Source organism: Podarcis filfolensis (genome assembly GCF_964270895.1).
Source record: "Podarcis filfolensis genome assembly, chromosome: 2".
In the NCBI taxonomy this organism is placed as follows: Eukaryota; Metazoa; Chordata; class Lepidosauria; order Squamata; family Lacertidae; genus Podarcis; species Podarcis filfolensis.
In genome coordinates this window covers 120,641,866-120,664,383 of record NC_139605.1, presented here as the reverse complement: position 1 = coordinate 120,664,383, position 22,518 = coordinate 120,641,866, and the positions used below count along the sequence as shown (strand labels likewise).

The 22,518-nt window shown below is 43.9% G+C and overlaps 1 protein-coding gene across 5 annotated transcripts in view; it reads left to right on the top strand.

Moving 5' to 3' along the window:
• KIF5A (kinesin family member 5A) overlaps nt 1-22,518 on the top strand; it is a 57,847-nt gene that overhangs the window by 8,779 nt on the left and 26,550 nt on the right. For 3 of the 5 annotated variants that reach the window (XR_014544684.1, XM_083599619.1, XM_083599617.1), the window contains exons 2-9: nt 14,728-14,815; nt 14,934-15,007; nt 15,361-15,465; nt 16,850-16,898; nt 17,099-17,154; nt 17,805-17,892; nt 20,368-20,492; nt 20,682-20,786. Coding sequence is in view for 3 of the 5 variants with exons in the window: in XM_083599619.1 (XP_083455745.1) it covers nt 14,728-14,815; nt 14,934-15,007; nt 15,361-15,465; nt 16,850-16,898; nt 17,099-17,154; nt 17,805-17,892; nt 20,368-20,492; nt 20,682-20,786 (690 nt within the window). In the remaining 2 variants the exon portion in view is untranslated. Of the gene's footprint in view, nt 1-7,425; nt 7,564-14,727; nt 14,816-14,933; nt 15,008-15,360; nt 15,466-16,849; nt 16,899-17,098; nt 17,155-17,804; nt 17,893-20,367; nt 20,493-20,681; nt 20,787-22,518 lie in introns of those variants that run through there. The other 2 variants (XR_014544685.1, XM_083599618.1) reach the window with 1 other exon arrangement.

Below are 22,518 nucleotides of genomic sequence, written 5' to 3'. Positions count from 1 at the left end.
CTCTCGCTGGAAGGAAAAGAATTTGGGGGCTGTGAGAAGAACGCTGCAGAGATTCTGGGAGTTGGAAAGGAGTATTAAATCTTCAGCGCATTGGAAACTGCCCAACTTTTCCTAGGCTGAGGGGGAAATGGCGAAAATCTGTGACATGTTTTACTAGAGAGACAGAATGGTTTCTAGCAGACTGTTGCCTGTTCCGAGACAGAAGCAAGGGACAGAGAGATAAGACCTCTGAGAAACTCCATGATTCAGTTCCGCCCCAAGCCATAATGGGAGAAAACAACAGCTGTCCATAAATGGACAGAAGGAATCTCCATGGATAAAACAGTTTTCACACGCAGGGCAGAATAAAGGAAATAGTTTGAGTTCCTCACTTGAAGCTTTATAAATTTATATATTGTAACATCACGAATGGAAATCATTAATTATGTAGCCGTGGACTAAGGGATTATTATTATAACTGAAATCTAATTGACATTAATTAAGAACGCAGTGATATAAGATTGGAAATGCACCCAAACCATCATGTGGGGAGCCACTTTAATTAAAATGTATTAATTTGATGTTGATTGGCATTTTGATAATTGTATAATTTGGGAATTAATTGTTATTGTTATAATTTGGCTATTATTGGGGGTATAATGGAAAACCAATTAAAAAAAATTAAACATAGGGAAATACTTTCTGACAATATGAGCTGTTTGACAGTAGAACAGTCTCCCTCGAGAACTGGTGGACTCTCCTTCCTTTGGGCTTTAAATCAGAGGTTGGGTGGCCATCTGTCATGGATGCTTTAGCTGAGATCCCTGCATTGCAGGGCGTTGGACTAGATGACCCTTGGGTCCCTTCCAGCTCTGCGATTCTATGATTCTAACTCACAACCACAGCTGCTGTTTGTCCCTAGGAACTTTATTCCTGGGGCAAATAGCAGCTGTAGGGGCTCCAATCTGAACTGGGACACTGGTGGGCCAAAGATTCGAATTGGTTCTCCTCTATACTGCAGCTCCAACCTGGAACTTCCCCCTTGAAGTCACTATTTAGTAAATAAAAAAGAAACATGCAAGGACCATTTGTGTACTTAACATCACTTCTAGTTTTGCCTTTAAAATACAGAAGAGGAGTGCTAAGGCAGCCTCCCCAAATCTGGCATGCTTGAGATGTTGCTGGATTACACTTCCCATCACCCCTGACCACCAGCCATGCTTACCGGGACTGATGGGAGTGGTCATTCAACCACATCTGCAGAACATCAGGTTGAGGAAAGAATTTTGTTTGGGGAGCATCTGCAACTAGCAGGCTGCAGTTGTAGAAGCAGCATTGTCAACAAATCTCTTTCCTACCCCTGTTAAAAAGGCACAGGAGACCTGGAATTTTTCCAGTCGTAGCAAGCTACAAATTTGCTAATAGTGGAAAAGGTCAGGAGGAAAGGAAGTGTCTGATTCACCCAAGATTGTCCCATCAGACATCCAGGACCCGGAGACCTCTTAAGAGACCTGGTTGCAGGAATACATTTTTATAATCCATCTCATGCAGTCCCACCTGGTTTAAATTCAAGTCTGGCTTTGCCTCAGATCATACAAATCTTTTGCCTTTTAAAATCAAGTCATTTCCCTTTGATCTTCTTCTCTGTTATATAATATCATCAATTTGGATAGTGACTCACAGCGCAGGTCTAGGCATTTCCACTCAGAACAAAGTCCTGTTGAGTTCACTGGGACTTTCAGACACGGGCACAAGACTTGCATAAGATACCCGATTCTCTTGTGGGTCATTCATACGGATTAATATGGAAGTGGAGAGGGGGGGTGGCTCTATGGGGTGGTCTTTAGCAGGGCTGGATTAGTTGTTACATTAAATGCACTTCAGATCAGAGCACCAGCCCAATTAGGGTTCTTTGCTGCAGTTAATTACTGCAGTATGTGAAATGAGTGCCCACTTTTCACTGCGCTGGATTTCTTCAATATTCTGTGCAAACAGAATATTGGGCTGCTCTAAGGCAGAAGAGCAGGGGCCAAATCCTACTTAGATGTTTTTTAAAAAAAGAATATTTGTAGCCTAGCAACCACAAAGAGATTACTCTCTATGCTGCAGATAATTTCACAGTCATGTGGAGGGAAAAAGGTGAGGCTCTATGGCTACACATTTGTAGCCACCATGAATGATAAAATGTGCCGGTTGTTTCTCTGCACTTCCAGCATAGGTCATCATCATCATCATCACTTTTAATTTGTATACTGTCTTTCTATCTTACAATACCCATGGTGGTTTAAAAGCTGAAGAAACAAAGAATGTACACCTTATAACAATCTAATGTAATACAAAAATATGATACTAAAACATAACTTAGTGTATTTTTGGTCTTTGTTGGAAGCCACCGAGAGTGGCTGGGGAAACGCAGCCAGATGGGCGGGGTACAAATAATAAATTATTATTATTATTATAACTTTAAAATAAGCAACCCACATCAAATAAAGTAACATTCAACAATCACTAGAATAGTATAGAATAATAATATTAGCATATAAAAATTAAACAGAAATCCACTCTAACAGAAATTACAATAAATTAAAAATAAAAATAAAATTACAATAAATAATTTCTAAACTGCAATCAATAAAACAACGGCAAGCCACAGTGCATAAAATAATACAATACAAATTGAGCAGCAGAGACTGGAGGGTGAGCAAGGCAGGTGGAAGGAGGCCTTGCCTGATGAAGTCTCTCCCCTCCCAGTTCTTCCTCCAGGCGCAGCTCCCTTATGAGGACTCCTAGGGCTGGAGGGTGGGGCAAGGCAGGTCATCCTTAGATTTAGACATTTTGGCTAATTTGCTTGGTGTCAAATACCACTTGTGGATCATATTTAAGTAGTTCTCTTTTAGCGCGTAACTAGCTGTGAATTTTAAGTTTATTTCCCACAATGGTTCCCACAGGTTCAAATCAATGTTATGACCCACATCTTGTGCCCATTTAATTATAGAAGATTTCACAAATTCTTCTTTCATTTCCCAATCAAGTAATATTCTATACATTTTAGATAATAATTAACTCTAGATCTTAATATATCTTCTTCGAATTGTAATGTTTTTTCTGCAAATCCCAATTTCTTGTCTACCTTAAATTTTGAATTGCTTTGATAATAATTTTTAGCCAGTCCAACACGTATTCTTTAATCTCGTCATTTTTTTTTTTCATTTTTTGGTTCTCCCAGATGATGCTGTGTTGACCATGCACACTAGGCTGTAAAATGGAATGAGCGCATGGAAGACAGCTATCTATCTGATAGCCGCTGATAAATCTATTTAGCAATTTGCCTTTGAGGATCAGAAGTCAAACAACAGGGCTGCTTTCTTGATGCCCAGCTGACAAGGGTGTTTGAAGCATTTGCCTGGCCACCATTCCAGGAAGAGTTCTATGATGTAATCCTCCAGGTGTCATCATATTCTGTGACTCATAAAAGGAATACAAATATAGAATCTGGCTTATGGTGGCAATGCATTTGACTTCTACAGGCACTGAGTACCAACAGTTATATGGACAAAGGCGCTGTCAACCAGAAGCACCAAGGGATTATTAGAGGATGTGGTGGAGAAAAACCCCAAGCCAGCTTCCAGTCTCAATCCCAGTTCCTTCTCCACTCCACAGCTACAGGCTGCCTGCCTCTCTGCACATGTGCAGAGTACATTTCCCCTCCCCAGGGAATAACTGCTGCCTAGTTCCAATACGTACATCTAGGGTGAGAGTAGACTTGATCCTCAGCACTTTTCATTTTCAGTTAAGTGGTTGTCTGCGCAGAACGAGATTCACTCTCCCAACAGAACTTTCCTCCCTCCTCTATACCCATGAATCTGCTCTGTAGGATTGGGGGGCATGCGGGGGGGGGACAAAAGGGGGAAATTCTAGTTTCGTTTGTGGATTTCATTCCTGTAATAAACAAAAATCTGCCCTTATTCCCTTATGGGGGACACAAGAGCCCTTATAGAGTCCTTTGTAGGTTCTCCATCGGTTGGAGAAAATAACAGAGGCCAACCAGAGAATATTGAGAAGCAAAACAGCTAGTAAGCCTGATCTTTATTGACTGTTGCAACAGAGTGCTCCCGTCACACGCAGGAAAGGAGGAGGACCCAGAACAAAGGCGTGCCTGCCCTGATATAGACATTTTAAATTGCCTTCCCTGGAGCTCAAGACCACCCCTCCATACATACATCACAGAAGGGGTGTAACCCAAGACCACCCCCCACAAACATCATACCTACATCATAAAAAAGGCGGTCTACAACAGAAATCTGAGTGCGTTGTTTTTACCTCCTGTCTGGCAGATTACCTCTTAATGCTTACTTGATTGGATACCCTGGGGAGCCTGGCCAGTCTTTTGTAATGATAAATACTTAGTTCCTGAGCCAGGTCACATGCTCACCCTATTCATACACAGACATACCCTAAAGACAGGATTTATGAACGAAAAGACAATGGGGAGGCTTTTCCATTTTCCTCCGACCTTGCAGAGAAATATTTGAGGTCAATTTGGGAGAGACAAAATGGTTTCAGGACTTATTCTGTGGGGTTTCAGACATGTGGTTTATATATGCAGTTATGAACATTTATCACACACACACACACTGGATTTTTTGCTCTATAAGACTCACTTTTTCCCTCCTAAAAAGTAAGGGGAAATGTGTGTGCGTCTTATGGAGCGAATGCAGGCTGCACAGGTATCTCAGAAGCCAGAACAGCAAGAGGGATTGCTGCTTTCACTGCGCAACGATCCCTCTGGCTTCTGAGATTCAGAATATTTTTTTTCTTGTTTTCCTCCTCCAAAAACTAGGTGCGTCTTGTGGTCTGGTGCATCTTATAGAGCGAAAAATACGGTATGGCCTTAAATTTTTTATTTCAGTTCCCCACATACATACCCCACTTAGTGCTACGTATAATTCCACCCGTAGAAATAAAGGGTGGTATGCGACTAAGATTTGCTCAGAGTAAACCCACTGAAATTGATGAACATGACTGAGTTAGGCCTATTAATTTCAGTGGCTCTGCTCTGAGTAAAACTTGGCTGAATCCCACTCTAAATGTTGCCAATGTGCCCATGACTGGCCTCCCACTGCTCATCACTGGGCAATGCTTTCAAAATCCCTCCTCTGTGTTTGTGTATCTTCTCATTCTCTCCCAGCTCTTCCTCTGGTTTCCTGTTGCTCCAGCCAGGGTCTCTGTGATACCACACCTGCCTTGTCCCCAAAGCCACTTTCCTGCGCCAGCATCCCAACACAGCTGAGCTCTGATTAGGCCACTCAGTGCCAGGCGCCTGGGCTCTCGCTAAGAAGATTAGAGGATTTCTGCCGCTTCCTCCATCCCTGGGAGGAGCAGGCTAAGAGGAAATTGATTCTAAGCTTAGCAGATCCAGCTTTGGGTGCCACAACGGAGAGTGGTGGCAATGGCAGCTGCAACTGGAGAAGGGGCCAGGAAAGGAATTCCACCACTTCAAGTTAAGCAGAAACAGGACACAGAATAAGCAGTCTTGTATTTGTGTCCAAAAGGAATAGTATTCTCATATTATTATTATTTTGTCTTTTGGGCCTGGTGTGTGTGTGTGTGTGTGTTAGTTACAAGGTATTTGAAGGATCTGAGACACAAAAGAAATGTGCATAAGTGTATAGAGTTCCTCTGGTCAAATTGCAGCATGCCCAGCTGTTCAGCTGGGGATGGAGAACCTGTGGCCTTCCAGAGGTTGTGGGACTCCAGCTCCCATCAGCCCCAGCCAGTATAATAGCCAGGGATGATGGGAGTTAGAGTCCAACAACAAGTGATAGGCCACAGATTCCCTGGCATTGCTGTGAGCAAAGTAAAAAAGGGTGGAATTCAATGTCACACTGTTACCATTGTTTCATCAGCACAAGCATTTTGTTTGCCAGACAGAACAAACTCTCCTACCTGGAGCACTGCTTTGGGTGCTATCCTGCCTCTCACAGCCACTTGGGGGGAACATGGGGGAAGAGAGGAAGGAACGCCTATTGCACTGGTTCTTGATAGTACAACTATTTAGTTTAATTTATACCAATTTTTTAAAACATTTAAAAGAAATGGATGAGGGGCAGAACATCCGTGTCTCAGTACAAAATAATTTGGGCCACCCCCTTCTCATTCTAGATTTTTTAAAGCAGTATTTCTATTATAAAATATGAACAACTTCATAATAATCAAATTAGATGACATTCAATATTGCTGAGTCTTATTACATCCATATGCCTCTAAATATCTTCTCAAAATCCAATTATGTATTCCAAATTCATTGTAGTTACCCATCTGACTAAACTGATGACATTTGTTGCATTCCTTGGGAGATTCTGTTTTCAGCTGTTGCCATTTTATGGTGCCAGAAGGCGCATAATGGTTAGTGCCAATGCAAGTATCCAATGGGCTGGGCAGAATGCTAATACATGGTTCAGAATGGATGCCAGTTTCTTACTGTGCCAGACCTTTGGGAGGGGGGCACATGTCAGTGGGGGGTGGGGCCAGAGGCAAAAGTGGGTGGAGAAACTAACACAAATTTTACCTGTCTACTGCAGGCCAGTTTCCCCAACCCAGAGGTTTTTTCAAAGCTGAAAGACACACTCGAGCCAGCCCAAAAATAGAATTAAGGAGAGGTGTACGAGGGGTGGTGCATGGTGTGGCCTGGGGAGAATCCTAATAGAGAACTCTGGAGGTGCTGAGCCCCTCCTCTTGCTCCATGCCCCTCCCTTAACCTTCTTGCTGCTCCTGTCTCCCTCTCTTTGCGGTTCTGCTCATCTTATTGCTGTAGTATTTTATTTATTTATTTGATTTGATTTATATACTGCCCTTTATCCAAAGATCCCGGGGTGGTGTACATTGAGAACATAATTTATGCAGGATAATAATAAAAACACAATACACATAATGCAGCACAATAATAAAATAATCATAATAACAAGCCATAGGCCAAGGGCCTGGGTAAAGAGGAATGTTTTCACCTGGTGCCTAAAGACGTGCAATGATGGCACCAGGAGAGCCTCTCTGGGGAGAGCATTCCACAGTCAGGGAGTCACAGTAGAGCCAATGGCATTGCTTTGATAAGGCCCTGAGTAAGCATCTAGTTGGGTGACAGCTGTGGCCCGAGGCTCCTCCGCCTCCAGTTGCTTAGATCTGGTCATGCAAGGGAGCCAGTCTTTCAAAAGCTCAAAGCCCTAGCAAGATCTACGCTCTATTACTCTGCTAGTTCCTGCCTGCTGGGTGGCTGGGCCCAGTTGCTGCAGCAGAGGCAGATAAGAGACAGCTGGCTGCTGGCTCTTTCCCCTCCTCTGGCTGGACACAGGCAGCAGCATCACAATAAGGAGGCAGTGTGTGTCTGCTCTGACAAGGCTGCTGCCATCACAATGGCCTGGCTGTCCTGCTCCCTTTTACTGTTGTTGCTCATCCCATCCAGCAGTGCCAGTTTAGATGCCGAGAAGACAAGAGAGCTTGAATAGACTTGCTTCCTGCAAGGCAGTGAGAATTAGTCAAGCGCTGAATTATCTCATCACTATCAAACCTCCCTGGGGGAATTGCATTGCTGTAAGTGATCTAAGTGCTTATTCCCATTTTAGTGATTACAAACCAGATGATTCTTTTGTGACCTTTTCCCTATGGGGTCTACGCCAGCCTGGAAACATAAGTAAGCGCCAGAAGCCCAAAGGAGCAGGAGAAGATGCTTCCCCAGCTGCTAACCTCCTCTGATGATCCCCATTGTTCTAAACCAAGAACTCGTGTGCTGACAATTTTCCAATGAAAGACGGCAAAGAGGCTATGGAAGAGTTCAGCACATTGTAATGGGGATCTCGGTGGTCTGAGGCTGGCGCCTGCCTAGTATAGTGGGCTTTCTGGACACAGTGTGTCTCCAAGCCACAGAAAGTTGGTGGGGAAGGTTATGCAACATCAGCCCTTGCCACTGGCTGGCTGGCTGGTAGTATGAAGGTTCTGGATTGGTCAGGTTTGCTGTAACTGCTGAGTGGCCTGGCTTTCTGCCCTTGCTTTTTTCAGTGAGGAGTAGCACTACTACAGGCACCTGCTACATGAGGCTGCTTCCATCTCCTTCATTCACAAATCCATTTCATCACATTTCCACATTAATCTGTTTTTTTAAATTAAAAATACAACTTGTAAGTATGTATTTTATTAGAAAATGCATATTTACATATGTATTTTATCTCAACACATTTCTAAGGGTTGTAATCAAGTCCTGCTCAGAGGAAACCCACTGAAATTAACAAACCTAAATTAGTTGTGTTCATTAACTTTTCTCACAGTGGCCAGCCAGATGCCCCAAAGGGGAGCCCACAAGCAGGACATGTGTGAAATAGCGCTCTCCTCATTTGCGATTCAATGGGTCTACTCTGAGTAGGATGAGCATTGAATACTACCCATTTTTAACATGGTGGGGGAGGCATTCGATGTCATGCACAAACATTTCCGCTTGCCTGGTGGAACAATATCACCTCTTCTCCCCATGCACACACACCTGAGCCAATTGGGGAGGTGTGGAGGGAGAAGAGGGAGGGAAAAGCCCCGATGTGCTAGAGGAAAGCTTTGCACAGGCTTTTGCTAGTGGGACCAGTTAGCTGAATCCACCATTGCATGGGCGTAGCCAAGGGGGGACAGGCTGCCCCCCATCAATACAGATCAATATAAATCAATACAGATATGAGGTTCTGCTTTCCCCCTCAAAAAAAGCCTGCCCTCCCTAATAAAAATCCTGACTATGCTCATGCACCATTGGTACTTTTCCTTTTTTTATAAATAATTTTTATTAATTTTCCAACACAAATATACAATTTTATCAAAATTTCCACAAATTTGGTTCTTTTCGACTTCCTTCAGCTTCTCTGGCAATCATCCATATTTGCCTCTCAATTACGCATTTCTCTGTTTATATTGCCATTAAACTCCCCCTCCCACTCCTGTTTCGTTTTAACAATATATCTCAACTTTCACAGTGCTTCTTGAAACCCTGCCAGTGTTGTTTGCACATCACATATTCTTTTCAGATATTTCCCCCAGTCCTCGATGAACTTTTGGTCTCAAAGATATCTAATTTTTCCGCACCATTGGTACTTTTCCTTGAGCTGAGGACTATCGCACTTGGATTCTGATGCCTGCCAAAATGTACCTGTGCTGCCTAAACAAGGTCATATGAGGCTCATAGGAAACTTTTTTTAAAAAAGATAATTTTTATTAACCGGCCAATCAAATCAAATCACATCACATAAATTCCGAATTACAAAGCCGAATTTTAAATTTTGTTGAGGGGACCCATATTTCAAGATCCAAAGGGGGATTCTGATCATCTTCTTTAGGCTCATAGGAAGCTGCACCCAGCTTTGCTCAATTTCAGAGCTGGTAGGCGCAGGGGACAGCTTTCTTGGCTTTTTGTAATTGATGCAGGAGTGGCTTGCAGATGGGGCACTGTTGCTTACCAAGAGGGGCTGGCCACTAAACCAGTGCAGTTAAACCAGTGGAGCCAATCCACTGCTCCTGCCAGTGCATTGACACCAGGATGGCCTCCAAGTCATCTTGCCCTTCTTCCTCCCAGTAAGCCCCAGCAGCCTACCTACCAGGAAGCTACCTGAGCAGCTCTGCCCCACCTGGCAAGCCACTTCGGAAAACAGAGCATTTTTGTTCTTAACACATGGGGTTTGTTTTAAATCAGGGATGGGAATATTGTTGGACTCCAGTTCACATCATCCCCAACCAGTGTGAGCAATGGTAAAGAATGATGCATTTTTTAGTCAATGTTTGGAGGGCCACAGAGTCCCCTATTCTAAAACATGCCTATTTACCAGGAATAGTCTAGAGGACATTTCCCCCCTGTTCTTGTGAATCAGCATTGTCTCAGCTATCTGCATTGTTGGTTGTCAGATGCTAGTTTTAGTACCCTACAAAAACTAAGCATCTGAGCTCTGCTCTGATGATGGTGGGGGTTGTCTTGCTTTCAATAAGAGTGTAGCATGGGAGCATATTTCTAAAAAGGAAAATAAACTTTAATCATTTGTTCATATCTAATAATACAGGTTGGTGTATTAATCCAGGAAATGAAAGAAGAAAAAGTCAGGGCTTGTGTCAAGGTTGTGTGTATTCCATACTTCAGGATCACACCACACTATTGCAGAATTCAACATTGGGCACAATGCAATATCCTGATAATTGCTGCATAAGCCCTCCCTCAAGCATATTCTAGTCAAGCTCTTAAAACTGCAAGGATAGATAGATCTGAAAATGTGTGGGCGATGACTTGTGAAATCTTAGAAGCCAGAACAGGGACTAGTGTCTCTAGACACCTTCTCATTACTCTATGTGTTACATTGCTAGTTGATGCAGAAATAAATTATGCAAACTTGCTCCATTTTCACTCACAAAACTTTAGCATGTTTTGGTACAGATTTCATTGTGAGGGCAGTCCTCAGTGCATCTACTTTTAAAGCTCTCAATTTTTCTCCTAATCTAAATTTAATTATTTCTCTGGCTCTCTTGCTAGCTGTAATTTTTATTCTTTATTTGTTCTACTCTAGGCTATCTTTGTTTGGTACTGATATTTCAGTACAAATTAATTTTTTTCTGCATGAAGAAGTACAGCAGTTGGTTTGAACATTGTGCCTCTTTAAAAATTATTGTTAACTGATCAATCAATCAATCCCTGATTAAGGGATTAGTTGGGGAAATAATTTCACAGATTCAAACTTCAATTAGAGTAGGACGACTGAGCTGTTCTCATTATTTCCTGTTCCAGCTGCAAAGGATTCCTAGAGGATAACAAGGATTCCAGGATAAGGACTTACAGAAGGTTGGAGGATGGTTTCATCAGTGCCAAATATTAGGTTGGGCTAATTGTTGTCTAGGCTTGTTGGCTTCAAGCAAGCTTACTTTCAAGTAAGTCTGCTTGTGATATTGCCTAACGGAGAAAAAAACATCAACCTTTCTGATTGAGGGGGTAGGAATATAAGCAGATTTGAAAAGCAGTAGAGAGCCTGCAAGAAGCCACAATGGGTGAGAGTATCCAAGCACTGCATGTTTGTTGTTGTTGTTTAGTTGTTTAGTCGTGTCCGACTTTTTGTGACCCCCTGGACCAGAGCGCACCAAGCACTCCTGTCTTCCACTGCCTCCCGCAGTTTGGTCAAACTCATGCTGGTAACTTCGAGAACACTGTCCAACCATCTCGTCCTCTGTCGTCCCCTTCTCCTTGTACCCTCGATCTTTCCCAACATCAGGGTCTTTTCCAAGGAGTCTTCTCTTTTCATGAGGTGGCTAAAGTACTGGAGTCTCAACTTCAGGATCTGTCTTTCCAGTGAGCACTCAGGGCTGATTTCTTAAGAATGGATAGGTTTGATCTTCTTGCAGTCCATGGGGCTCTCAAGAGTCTCCTCCAGCACCATAATTCAAAAGCATCAATTCTTCGGTGATCAGCCTTCTTTATGGTCCAGCCCTCACTTCCATACATCACTAGCACTGCATGCATGTTAGAGAATCCATTTTCTCTCCTTGCCTCCCCTGCCTTCATTGCTTTGACAAGGAAGTTGAAATGAAATCAGTGATTCACTCATCAGGCTGTAAATAATGAAGAGCTTTTCCCAGGCTAGTTAGTTGGAAGGGGGCTGTTATCTCAGCTTGTCTCAAGCTGCAGTGTAGCTGTCTCAAGAAAATGGTATGGTACATCAAAGGAAAATCACAAGAGCATCACTTCCTATTCTTCTACCCCCTTGCAAAAAAACCCCCTTCTTTCCCAGGTTTATTTAAATAATGTTTCTCCTAAAAATAGAACAGAAGACTTCTGCATAGCTGTCAATGTTTCCCCTTTTTTAAGGGAAATCCCCTTAATCCGAATAGGATTCCTCGCAAGAAAAGGGAAAAGTTGACAGCTATGGACTTCTGTGTCCACAAAATGTGATAAGGAAAGGAAGCAGGTGCAGAAGGTTGATATAAAATAGTCTACTAAATTTGCAGAGAATGAAGTGTTTTCATGGGTTTGTGCTCAGATGGACTGTGTGATGTTAAATGCTTCACAGTCCAAGGATAAATAATTTCAAAAACTAAGCCCCCAATGCAGGCCAGACAAGCCAAGTGCAGCTACTTATGAAGTTTCTCGTTGCATACAGGATCAGGCTTCCAACTCTCACCTGCCTTTCCTAGGTAGAACAATCACCTCTTCCCAGCTCATGCATCCCAAACCATCCTTGATGGCGCTTTTCCCAAGGCTCCAGTGTTTGTAGAATGAAAGGTCTGGGGTTCTGCTGCTGGACCCTTTTTAACATAGCCCAAGGCCACCCTCAATGGCCAGGTCATCCCAAATCCTAGTGCAATATAGTTGGGGAAAACTGGGAGGTCTTTTCTCAGGGCTCTCTCTTCAAATGGCAGAAGGGACTGTAGTGGTGGTCTCAGTCTGGGTCTCTCCTTCTCCAGGAGGCCACTTACTACCTTCGCTCTAGGCTATTTAAATTCCTGAGCTCCATAGCCCTTCAGTAGGCCCTAGTGATGGCAGCTGCTCCCATCCCCACCTTGCTTCTGCCTTTACTGACTGAGTACCATCAGGCTTGGCTCCTGGAGAGGCAGATTGGTGGCACCTTAAAGGGAAAGTCAGACAAATAACTTGCCCATGAGTGCATCTGTGCTGATGGGAAAGCATCTGACTGTGTCCAGCTGTCTTGTGAAAAAACTCGAAACAGAGAAACCAAACTTTTTAAAGGGCCCACTGCTGTTAAGCTTCTTCATTATTCTAGCTCAGTTCAGGCACTCAGATTTTTAATAACAATTGTGACACCTTAAAGGCTAACAAATTTATTATATCATAAGCTTTCATGGACCAAAGTCCACTTTTTCAAATGCATGGTGTTCCGAGTTGAAGGTATCTATATACAAGCGTCTCTCAACTTACTCAGGGTTACATTCCAGGGATCATGCCAAAAGACAAAATCGTGTATAGTCAAAACAGAATGCATCCGATTGTTAAGCAATTGCTGCACAGAAGCACTTCAGGTACATGTTATCCTGCCACAGAACAGAAGGAGAGTCTTGCTGGATGAGGCCAGTGGCCCACCTGGTCCAGCATGTTGTTCTCACAGTGGTGAACCAGAAGCCTGTAGGGAAGCTTGCAAACTGAGCATGAGTGCAACAGCAGGTTGAAGTGGACTGAGTGCCCCAAAGAGTTAGTAGGATGCTCGAGCTATGGATGTGCTGTAATCTACACAGGGTGGAGGAGCCACATTGGTACTAGGAAGTATTACATTGCATGTGCCTGATTTTAAGAGTCATCTTTTGACAGTTCTTGGGAGAACCATATCAGAGCTACAGCAAATGGAGGGACAGAGGCCACTACAAAGAGGCTTGGTGTTAAGAACAGCCACCGAATCTATGTTTAAAGGCATCTAGCAGTTGGACAGCTCCCTGTTCTCAGAGCAGTCTGTGCGCAAGGGCAGAAACTCAGCCAGTCCTTCCCATGTGGGCTCCTTGACACACGTCTTGTGGCCTGGCCTGGCTCTGCTGGACCCTTTCTGATGCATCAGGGAAGAGCTGCAGACCCAGAGGATCATTTTACACAAAAAACCTGCCAATTGTCAGAACCATAGTGTCTAGACCAGTCTTTCTCAACGTTGGATTCCAAATGTATGTTGTTGGACTACAAATCCCATCTTCCCTAGCTAGCAGGACCAGTGGTCAGGGGTGATGGGAGTTGTCATCCAGCAGCATATGGGGGCCCAAGGTTGAGAAAGGCTGGTCTAGACTGAATAACACATACCCTTTGGTAAAGTAACCCTCTGGTTCCTTTGTATGATTTCACTGGATTTCCACCTCCTTCTGGCTAGGGGAGGATGGGACTTGCTTGCACAAAAAAGAGTGTGTGGACAGTATATAAAAATGAAGCCTCTCCACAAAGCATGTAATGCTGTTTGTTTTGTGGCAAGACCAGCAGAGTAGCATAGCACCAGGGATAGCAGCAGGACAAACAGTCCTGAGGGAATGAGGGAATGGGGATATGGGGGCTTTTTAAATCCACTTTTCTTATCCAAGCTCTGTAAATAATTAAATCTCCCAGAGGCGAGCTGTGGTGTAATACTTTGGAAATTCCAAGGTAAGACTATCTAGGAGGAGTGAAAGAAATATGTATATAGTATGTGTGTATGTATGTATGTATGTATGTATGTATGTATGTAATTATAGATCCCCTATACCTTCCATTGCATATGGGTGTCTAAACAAACAATGTAGTCATAAACAGTAAGTGGGGGGAGGTAACATAAAGCATCTGAACAGCATAATAATAAGCAACAACCAAAATCAATCACAATTTAAATTTTCATAAAGCCCTCCCGCATCTAAACAGGTTCATAGTAAGGTGCTTAAAGATGTAACCTGCCTGCTTTCATGGGGTAGAGAGTTCCATAGCCTAGGTGTCCCTGATGATAAGGCCTTGTCATGACGTTTGGAAAACAAAAATAGGGTTGGGAGGGGGATTGTAGTAGGAGACCCTTCCATATTCAGGTCTGTGCAGATTTACTTGGGATTAAGGCACACTGGAGTTGGGTTTGCAAGTAAGAATGCATAGGATTTGGTTGCTGCTGAGCTGGTTGAGTATGGAAACAGAATAGGTGGACAGTGAGGTGTGTGCTGCGTGAGTTAGATGGAATGGGCATTTCCTATAAGCCTCTGGTGTTCCTAGGTAGCTCTTGACCTCTCTTTTCTCTCCCCTTCTAGGGCAAGCCTTATGTCTTTGATCGTGTCTTCCCACCCAACACTACCCAGGATCAGGTGTACCATGCCTGTGCCATGCAGATTGTCAAAGGTTAGTCTGGGTATTGGTAGAATGGTGGGCATTTAGTAGGAGTTGTATAAAGGGGCAGGAAGGGTGAGGCAGAAAGCCAACTGGGGAAATAAATGAGTCCTCTTTCTTTCTCTTGCAGATGTGCTGGCTGGGTACAATGGCACCATCTTTGCTTATGGGCAGACATCCTCGGGAAAGACTCACACCATGGAGGTGAGAAGGCATATAATATAATATAAGGCATGGAAAAAACTAGGTCATAGCTAGGAAGCCACTGACAAGAAGGCCCTGTCATAAGTTCAAGAAGCAAAAGTGGAATGGGGTGAGGAACCTGTGGCCCTCAAAATGGTGTTGGACTTCAACCCTCATCAGTCTCAGCTGGCATTGTAGTCCTGGGCTTGCAGTACATCAACCACATCTCGAGAGACACAGGTTCCCTACCCCAGTGGTAGGGGATCCTTGCCACCTTACCACCTGGAGATGGGACTATTTATCCCCTAAAAGCTTAGCTCTAAAACATTTGAGGAGATCCGTTTGGCTCATTCCTGATGTTTCTGTTCCTCCAGGGTAAGCTGCATGACCCCCAGCTGATGGGAATCATCCCTCGCATTGCCCAGGACATCTTCAACCACATCTACTCTATGGATGAGAACCTGGAATTCCACATTAAGGTCAGAGGCATACGGAATAGCGGTGGGGCCCGGGGTATGGGCAACAGTGGTCAGTACTGGGAACAAAGGATCTGTATTTGCAATGGGTGGGATGCTCAAATGAGATGGTTGGAAAGGCACATCTTGGTCAGGGAGTCAGATCCTCTGGTTCCAGGGCTGGCAAAGGACCTCAGGTAGTTGTCAGCTGATGAACGTGGAGGGAAATAATATTTCTTGCGCATGAGCTACCCAGACAAAACTAGTGCAGAGGATTCAGAAGCTTTACAGGAACCATAGCTCAGTGGAAGAGCACATGGTTTCCATGAAGAAAGTCCCAAGTCTGATCCCTGGCATTTTCAGTAAAAAAACTAAGAAATAAAAATCAGGTAATGGGAAATATTCTCTGCCTGAGATGATGGAAGGAGCCACTTCCAGTCAGAGGAGACAAAGCTGGGCTAGACAGGAAAATACTCCAGTCTGGTATAAGGCAACTTCCCATGTTCCCATAGGCAGCAGTGACATGGGACAGGTGATATGGGGTCCTAGGACCAGAAGGATTTGGGTCTTATAGGGTCCTGCAAATCAGCTAGCAGAGGGTTAGTCTCCACTCCTTTCCCCCTCTGGAGCAGGGAGCCAAAGCCTGACACGAAGCAGTCCAGGGAAGAAGGGCTTATTCACACTGGTCTGTGCTTAAAAGCTCTGTGTCCATGTGTGTGATTTATTTCTTTTAGCTTTCCCCTTGAAAACCCACTTTGTAGTGCTCAATTGGAGTAAATACCAATTTGGGTTTTCCATTGGTGACTGTTTGCTCTGATTCAGCTTTAAAGAGCAGGTTTTCATGGGGAAAGCTCTGGAGCAGCAACAACCACAAAAGCAGGGTTGCTTGGACATGGAGCTTTAAAGCATGGACCTTTGTCTGGAGAGAGTGGGGCTAAAGGAAGTGTGGAGAAGCCCTCAGTTCCACTGTTGTATTTAAAGAGGCTATAAAGGTCAGGACTGAACAAAGGGGCCAGTCCTCAACCGCAGGGCTCAGGCTCCCCCTCTGTTTTCTCAAGGAATTGTTGGCAGTTTCATCCACACCCTCCATGTAATGCATATGGCATCCCCCAAAGAATCCTGGGAACTGTAATTTGTTAAGGATGCTGGGAATTGCTGTTCTGTGAGGGGTAAACTACAACTCCCTGGATCCTTTGGGGGAAGTCATGACTGCTCAGAAGCAGCATAAATATGCTTTAGATTAGATGTATGGTGTAGATGTGTGATGAGAGTGTATTACTTATTCTCACTTTGAGCACAGTGGTTCTCAGAAAGGTATGTGTTCACAAGGATGATAACTGAGGGAAAATTGAGGACCCCCACATCTTTATGTCTGTTCTATTTAATTACTCTCTCTCCCCCATCCCAGGTTTCCTACTTTGAAATCTACTTGGACAAAATCCGTGATCTGTTAGATGGTGAGTTATCATCAGGGATGTTGAGGGGAAATGGTACGAACAGGGCATTGAAAGAGTAAAGGAGAAGGGCTTGATAGGAAATAGTGACCGGGGGGGGGGGATTTTTTCAGGGGCGCTGGCCCTGGTGAAGGACTGAAATGAAATGTATGCTCCTGGATCAACTGTGCCCTCTCTGAATGATCTCCTCTCCTTGCTCATAGTGACCAAGACCAATCTTTCCGTTCACGAGGACAAGAACCGGGTGCCATTTGTGAAGGTGAGATTCCTGGGAAAGTGTCACACTCCTGGCCAGAATGGAAGGGAGAGAGCACTAGTGGCCTGAGTGTTGGGTCTAGCCAGTGGTTACCTCAGGGATGCATTTTCAAGCTTTGGATGGGGAGGCAGGGTTTACAGTAAGATTCAAAGGCTTGTGCTTGGGTACATCCAAGTTTAAGTTTAAGTTTAAGTGTGTTTTGAAAGCAGTTACTGTGCTGGTCATTAAATCTCATAATAACTAGAGGTGTAAATACTTTTGTATAATTATCATGGTCTAACCATTCTGTGGGGTAGAAAAGTGGTCCCCACAATTTTCTCCCTTCCTCAGTGGAACCTTTGTGTATATCCTAAGGCCTCCTGCCCCAACTTGTGCCTTACAGATAGTGATGAGCTCCAGCTCCCATCATTCCTTGCCATTGGCCACGCTGGCTGGTTCTGATGGACATTATTATCCTAAAAAATGCAGAAGGGCAATAGTTTAGGGAAACCTACCCTAGGGGCATCTGTCTACGGCCAGAAGACAGGGAAAACTGCCCAGGTTGAGCTGCATGAGGCATGGTGGTGGTGGTAGCCTGGATTAAAAAAGAGAGAGATGAGGTCAACATCACCATATATACTATGACAAATGCCCTTTTCTTCTTCCCCGCTCAGGGCTGCACTGAGCGCTTTGTCTCGAGCCCTGAAGAAATCCTGGATGTCATTGACGAGGGGAAATCTAACCGTCATGTGGCTGTTACCAGTGAGTTATGAGAAATAAAAACGGGCCGGAGGGATTATGATGGTGTGGTTGGGTGAATGGGGAGCTCTGAACTAGCTCAGTACAACTTGTTTGTTTTAATCAAACCCCTCAGTGGTGTCTGCCATGGCAGGCTGGCTGCTTGCGGCTTGGTGGGTTGCAAGTCGTTATCCTGGTCTGTATCCCAGGAAACACTGGGATAGTACTATGTTCATGCTAAGGGAAGGCCTGAGTGAGGTGGGCTCAGGTTTCAAGCAGAGAGAGCTACTCCTAATAGATTCTCACGCTTTAATAAACGAAAGCCACATTCACAGCATACATTTAAGACACCATGATGCCACTTTAAACAGCCATGGCTTCCCCCCAAAGAATCCTGGGGGCTGGAGTTTATTAAGGCTGCTGCGTGTTCTTAGGAGATCCCTATATTCCCCTCACAGGAAGGGAATTATCTGTGAAGAGGAATTGAAAAATGTAGTTCTGGGAGGGGAACAGAGCTCTCCTAACAAACCTCCACACAGCAGACTGCAGCAACCAGAATTCTTTGGAGTAAGCCATGAAGGTTTAACGAGGTATCACAATGCTTTAAATATCAGGTGTGAACACAGCCTTGGGGTTGACAAGCAACACGTGCTTGAGCCTTGTTAAACCTTTGATAGCATCTACTCTGAAAAGTTGTGGGGCTTTCCAGACATCCTTTTTATTGTGAGTTCGTGATTATTTTTCCTCAGAATGCTATTGGGGTGGTCAAATGTGATCCCTTTTTCAATACTGTTGGGGCAGGAGTGGCTATTGAACCCTTTTAAATCTGTGGTGTGGAAATATCCCTTCTGCTCCAGTGTCTCTAACACAGGAAAATAAAAATTACCAGGAATGAAATATGACTTCTCTATTTACTTATTTACTTTTTTAAAAATTGAGCCTGGTCATGGAAATGAAAGGTGTCAAATTTGAAATGTCTGAGATGTGGAGCCTGAGATATAGACAGTATTGTTTATTCATTCACTTATGACATATATATCTTGCCTTTCCTCAAAGGAGTGAACACGTCTCTCTCCACAATTTTTCCCTCACAACAATCCTGTGATGCAGTTTAGGCTGAGAAAAATTGATTAGTCTGAGGTCACCCAGCAAGCTTTATGACAGAGTGCTGATGTGAACCTGGGTCTTCGCAGTGCTAGCCTGACACCCTAACCTCTGGGCCACATTGGCTCTCAGTCAGAAGTGATGGATGATAGCGCAGTCAGTGGTGCATGAGACTCTTAATCTAAGGTTTGTGGGTCCAAGCCCCAAATTGGGCAAAAGATTCCTGCATTTCAGGGGGTTGGACTTGATGACCCTCATGATCCCTTCCAACTCTACAATTCCATGATTCTATATGGAAAGGGTGGAGGTTCCCATCATGGACTTTGGGATAAAGAGGGCCAGTGAGCTAGACTGTGATAGGTAAGTAAGATACCAGGGAGCTGTGGTGGCAATGGGGCTTCTGTGTAGCATCAGTGCTTTGGGAAGGTGTGTTCTGGCTTCTGTGAATTGCAGCCAAGTCTTAACAGAGACTCTAATCCAACTGTGAAGTCATAAACAACAATCTTGCTGCACCCTAGAGGCAGTGTGTGGTGTTGCAGCCTCTTGCTCCCAATCATGCCTAAGTCACAAAACATGGACCTGCTATTACACAAACAGCATAGAATGTGATAACATTCTTCCTGGGCTTACAATTTCAGCTGAGAGTCTGCATGACTGACTATTCCCTCGTTTATCAAATAAACCCTTTATTTTTCTTAGAAAAATAAGATAAGCGTTCTAATATAGCCTTCTTCCTCACATTTTGTGTTTTCTGAGCACAGTCATTCAGCCCTCGTCCCAGCCTTTGGGAAGTAAGAAATATCTGAGAAAAATGTTGATTGTATTTGTATGTGTGGATTCCAGGCCACACACAATACCCCCTTTATCCAGAGAGTTGGACAAGACATGATCAGGCTATTGTTGCTCATACTGTGCATGCAGTGGTTCACAGTTGGAGGCAAAGTGCCTCTTAATACCAGTTGCTGAGAACTGCAAGTGAGGAGAGTGGCTGATGCGCTCAGGCCCTGCTATGGGCTTCCCACAGGCATCTGGTTGTCTATTGTCAGAACTGTATGCTGGACTATGGTGAGCCTTTGGCTTGATTCATCAGGGCTCCCTCATGTTCATTTCATTCTTCTCTCTGGTCAAATGGCTCTTTGAGTGGTTTTTTCCTAATGCATTGACATTTGTCCAGAGACCACAGTGAAAAAGACACAAGTGTGTGTACAAACAATTGGGTTAATAACACCCCTATTCTGCCTGTGCAACTATTTAATTGAATACCACCCTAGACCTAGATAGGCATCGAGTTGGGGTATTTTTTTTTCCAGTGCAGGAATTCCCTGCTCAGAATTTCCCTATAGGGAACTGGCTTGGTTCTAGCGCTCCCATGTTCTCACTGTTTTGCCCCTGCAGACATGAATGAACACAGTTCCCGCAGCCACAGCATCTTCCTCATCAACATCAAGCAGGAGAACATGGAGACTGAACAGAAACTGAGTGGAAAGCTTTACCTGGTGGACCTGGCTGGCAGTGAGAAGGTGCTGGGGTTTTTTCAAGGGGGTGTAGGTGCCAGGTGTCCCTGGCCCAGTTGTAGAGTCAGGCAAGGTCCAATTTCTCCCATAAACAAAAGATTTAGCTGTCCCATGTTGGAAATCTATACAGATCCCAGCAATGCCTGAAATCATTATCTTCAACACAGTAATCAAGCTTCTCTTTTTTCCTGGCAGGTCAGCAAGACTGGAGCTGAGGGAGCTGTCTTGGATGAGGCCAAGAATATCAACAAGTCCCTGTCAGCGCTTGGCAATGTCATCTCTGCTCTGGCTGAGGGCACGGTGAGCTCTGGCTCCTTGGGAGACAATAGCTTTGCACTAGTTAGACTGGAACACCAAACACATGAAGCTGTTGTGTCTGAGCATGTTCAGCCAGCCTTAAATAGAACAAACTAGAGCAACATACAACCAGCAATGCTCAGCAAGGCAGGGCAACGGTGCTTACCTGACCTCCTGTTACCTGCCTCACTGTGTCGTCCTGGGAGGGATGCAGCGGTGGAGAGTTTGGTGAGGTGCAAATGCGTCTGTGCCAGATTGGCCTCACCAGCCTGTTTGCACCATGCTGACCTTGCCACCACCTCTTCCCTCCTCCTCTCCCTACCAGTACACTGCAAGGACTTGGATAACAGGATGTAAGCTAAGCCACCTCGTGGACCACTGCTGCACACATCCTGTAAGCTCTCCACAGGAGACTTGTATATCCTGCAGGCTGCTATTAGAGCTCTGAGAGTTTCCCACAGAGTTAAGTATGTAAATGTGGAGGCAAATGTGTTGTATTCAGGCACAGGAAAAGAACAGTGGGCAGTCTCCTTAACTACAGCCCAGCTTTCAGATACCCACTTAGACCAGGATAAACCCTACTGCAGACTTGTGTTGGGATGTCTGTCAGAGAGCTGTATATAACCTAGTAAATAAATAAATAAATAAAGTCACCAACATCTGTATATAGCCTAAGTTTAGTAGTCAAAGTTCAACAGACAAAGCAGCAAACTAGTTAAAATCCAGAATCAACAAGGTGTTATGTCATTAAATCTCTGTATTATTATCTGAAGGAAATTGGAAACATAACCAATATACAAGTGGATGTTATCTTGAATTGTCTCTCAGCAGCAAAAATATTGGTACCATGATATTTGAAGAGAGCACATATGCTTTCCGTTAACTGGAAAACAGCAAGAATGTGAAAATTAACTGATTATGCAAGGTTTCAAGAGGGAATGTTCTCTACCATGGATTCATGGCAAAGGCAGCAGGTGCTTGTGAGATTTAGGGTATAGAGGTTCTACAGTTGTGTGGAGTTCCCCGTTACGATATGTTTTCTATGTAAAAACCCCCAAATAAATTAAATTCTGCAAACCTTTGATTCTCCCAAACCTGTTGACCCCTCTGTCTTGTGTATAGATTGTGCCATTTGGCTATATGGACTGGCACTTTGAGATCACTATGAATATACAATCCTAGAATTGTAGAGTTGGAAGGAACCCAAGAGTCATTTAGTCCAACCTCATGCAATGCAGGAATCTCAACTAAGTATCCATGACAGATGGACCTCTTTTTGCTTAAAAACCTCCATTGAACAATGATTACTGGTCAACAACTATAATGAGCTAGCAGCTTCATACCTGATGTTGTTTGGGTATCCTAAGAAACCAAAAAGAAAATTGCCAATTTGAAAACAAAGGTTAAAATCAGGGCAGTTTTGAAAGGTTCGGTCTGGCATCTTGATTTAAAATGGTTCCCAATTGTATACAGAGATGAAAACCTGCTGTTTTATCATAGGAACCATCATGCAAACTTTGGGCTACAATATCTTTTTTATTATTTTAATAAATTTTATTAACAATTTCAACATAACAAATTATCAAAACAAATCATCTTCATTAATTTCTCCCCCAACCTCCCCAATGAACCCTCCCTCCCTCCCCTCCAAGACTTCCCTCAGCTCATCTCTCTGATTTCTCATGTTTTTCTCTGCATTCTGTAAAATGGGTTACAATATCTTAAGAGGTTTATT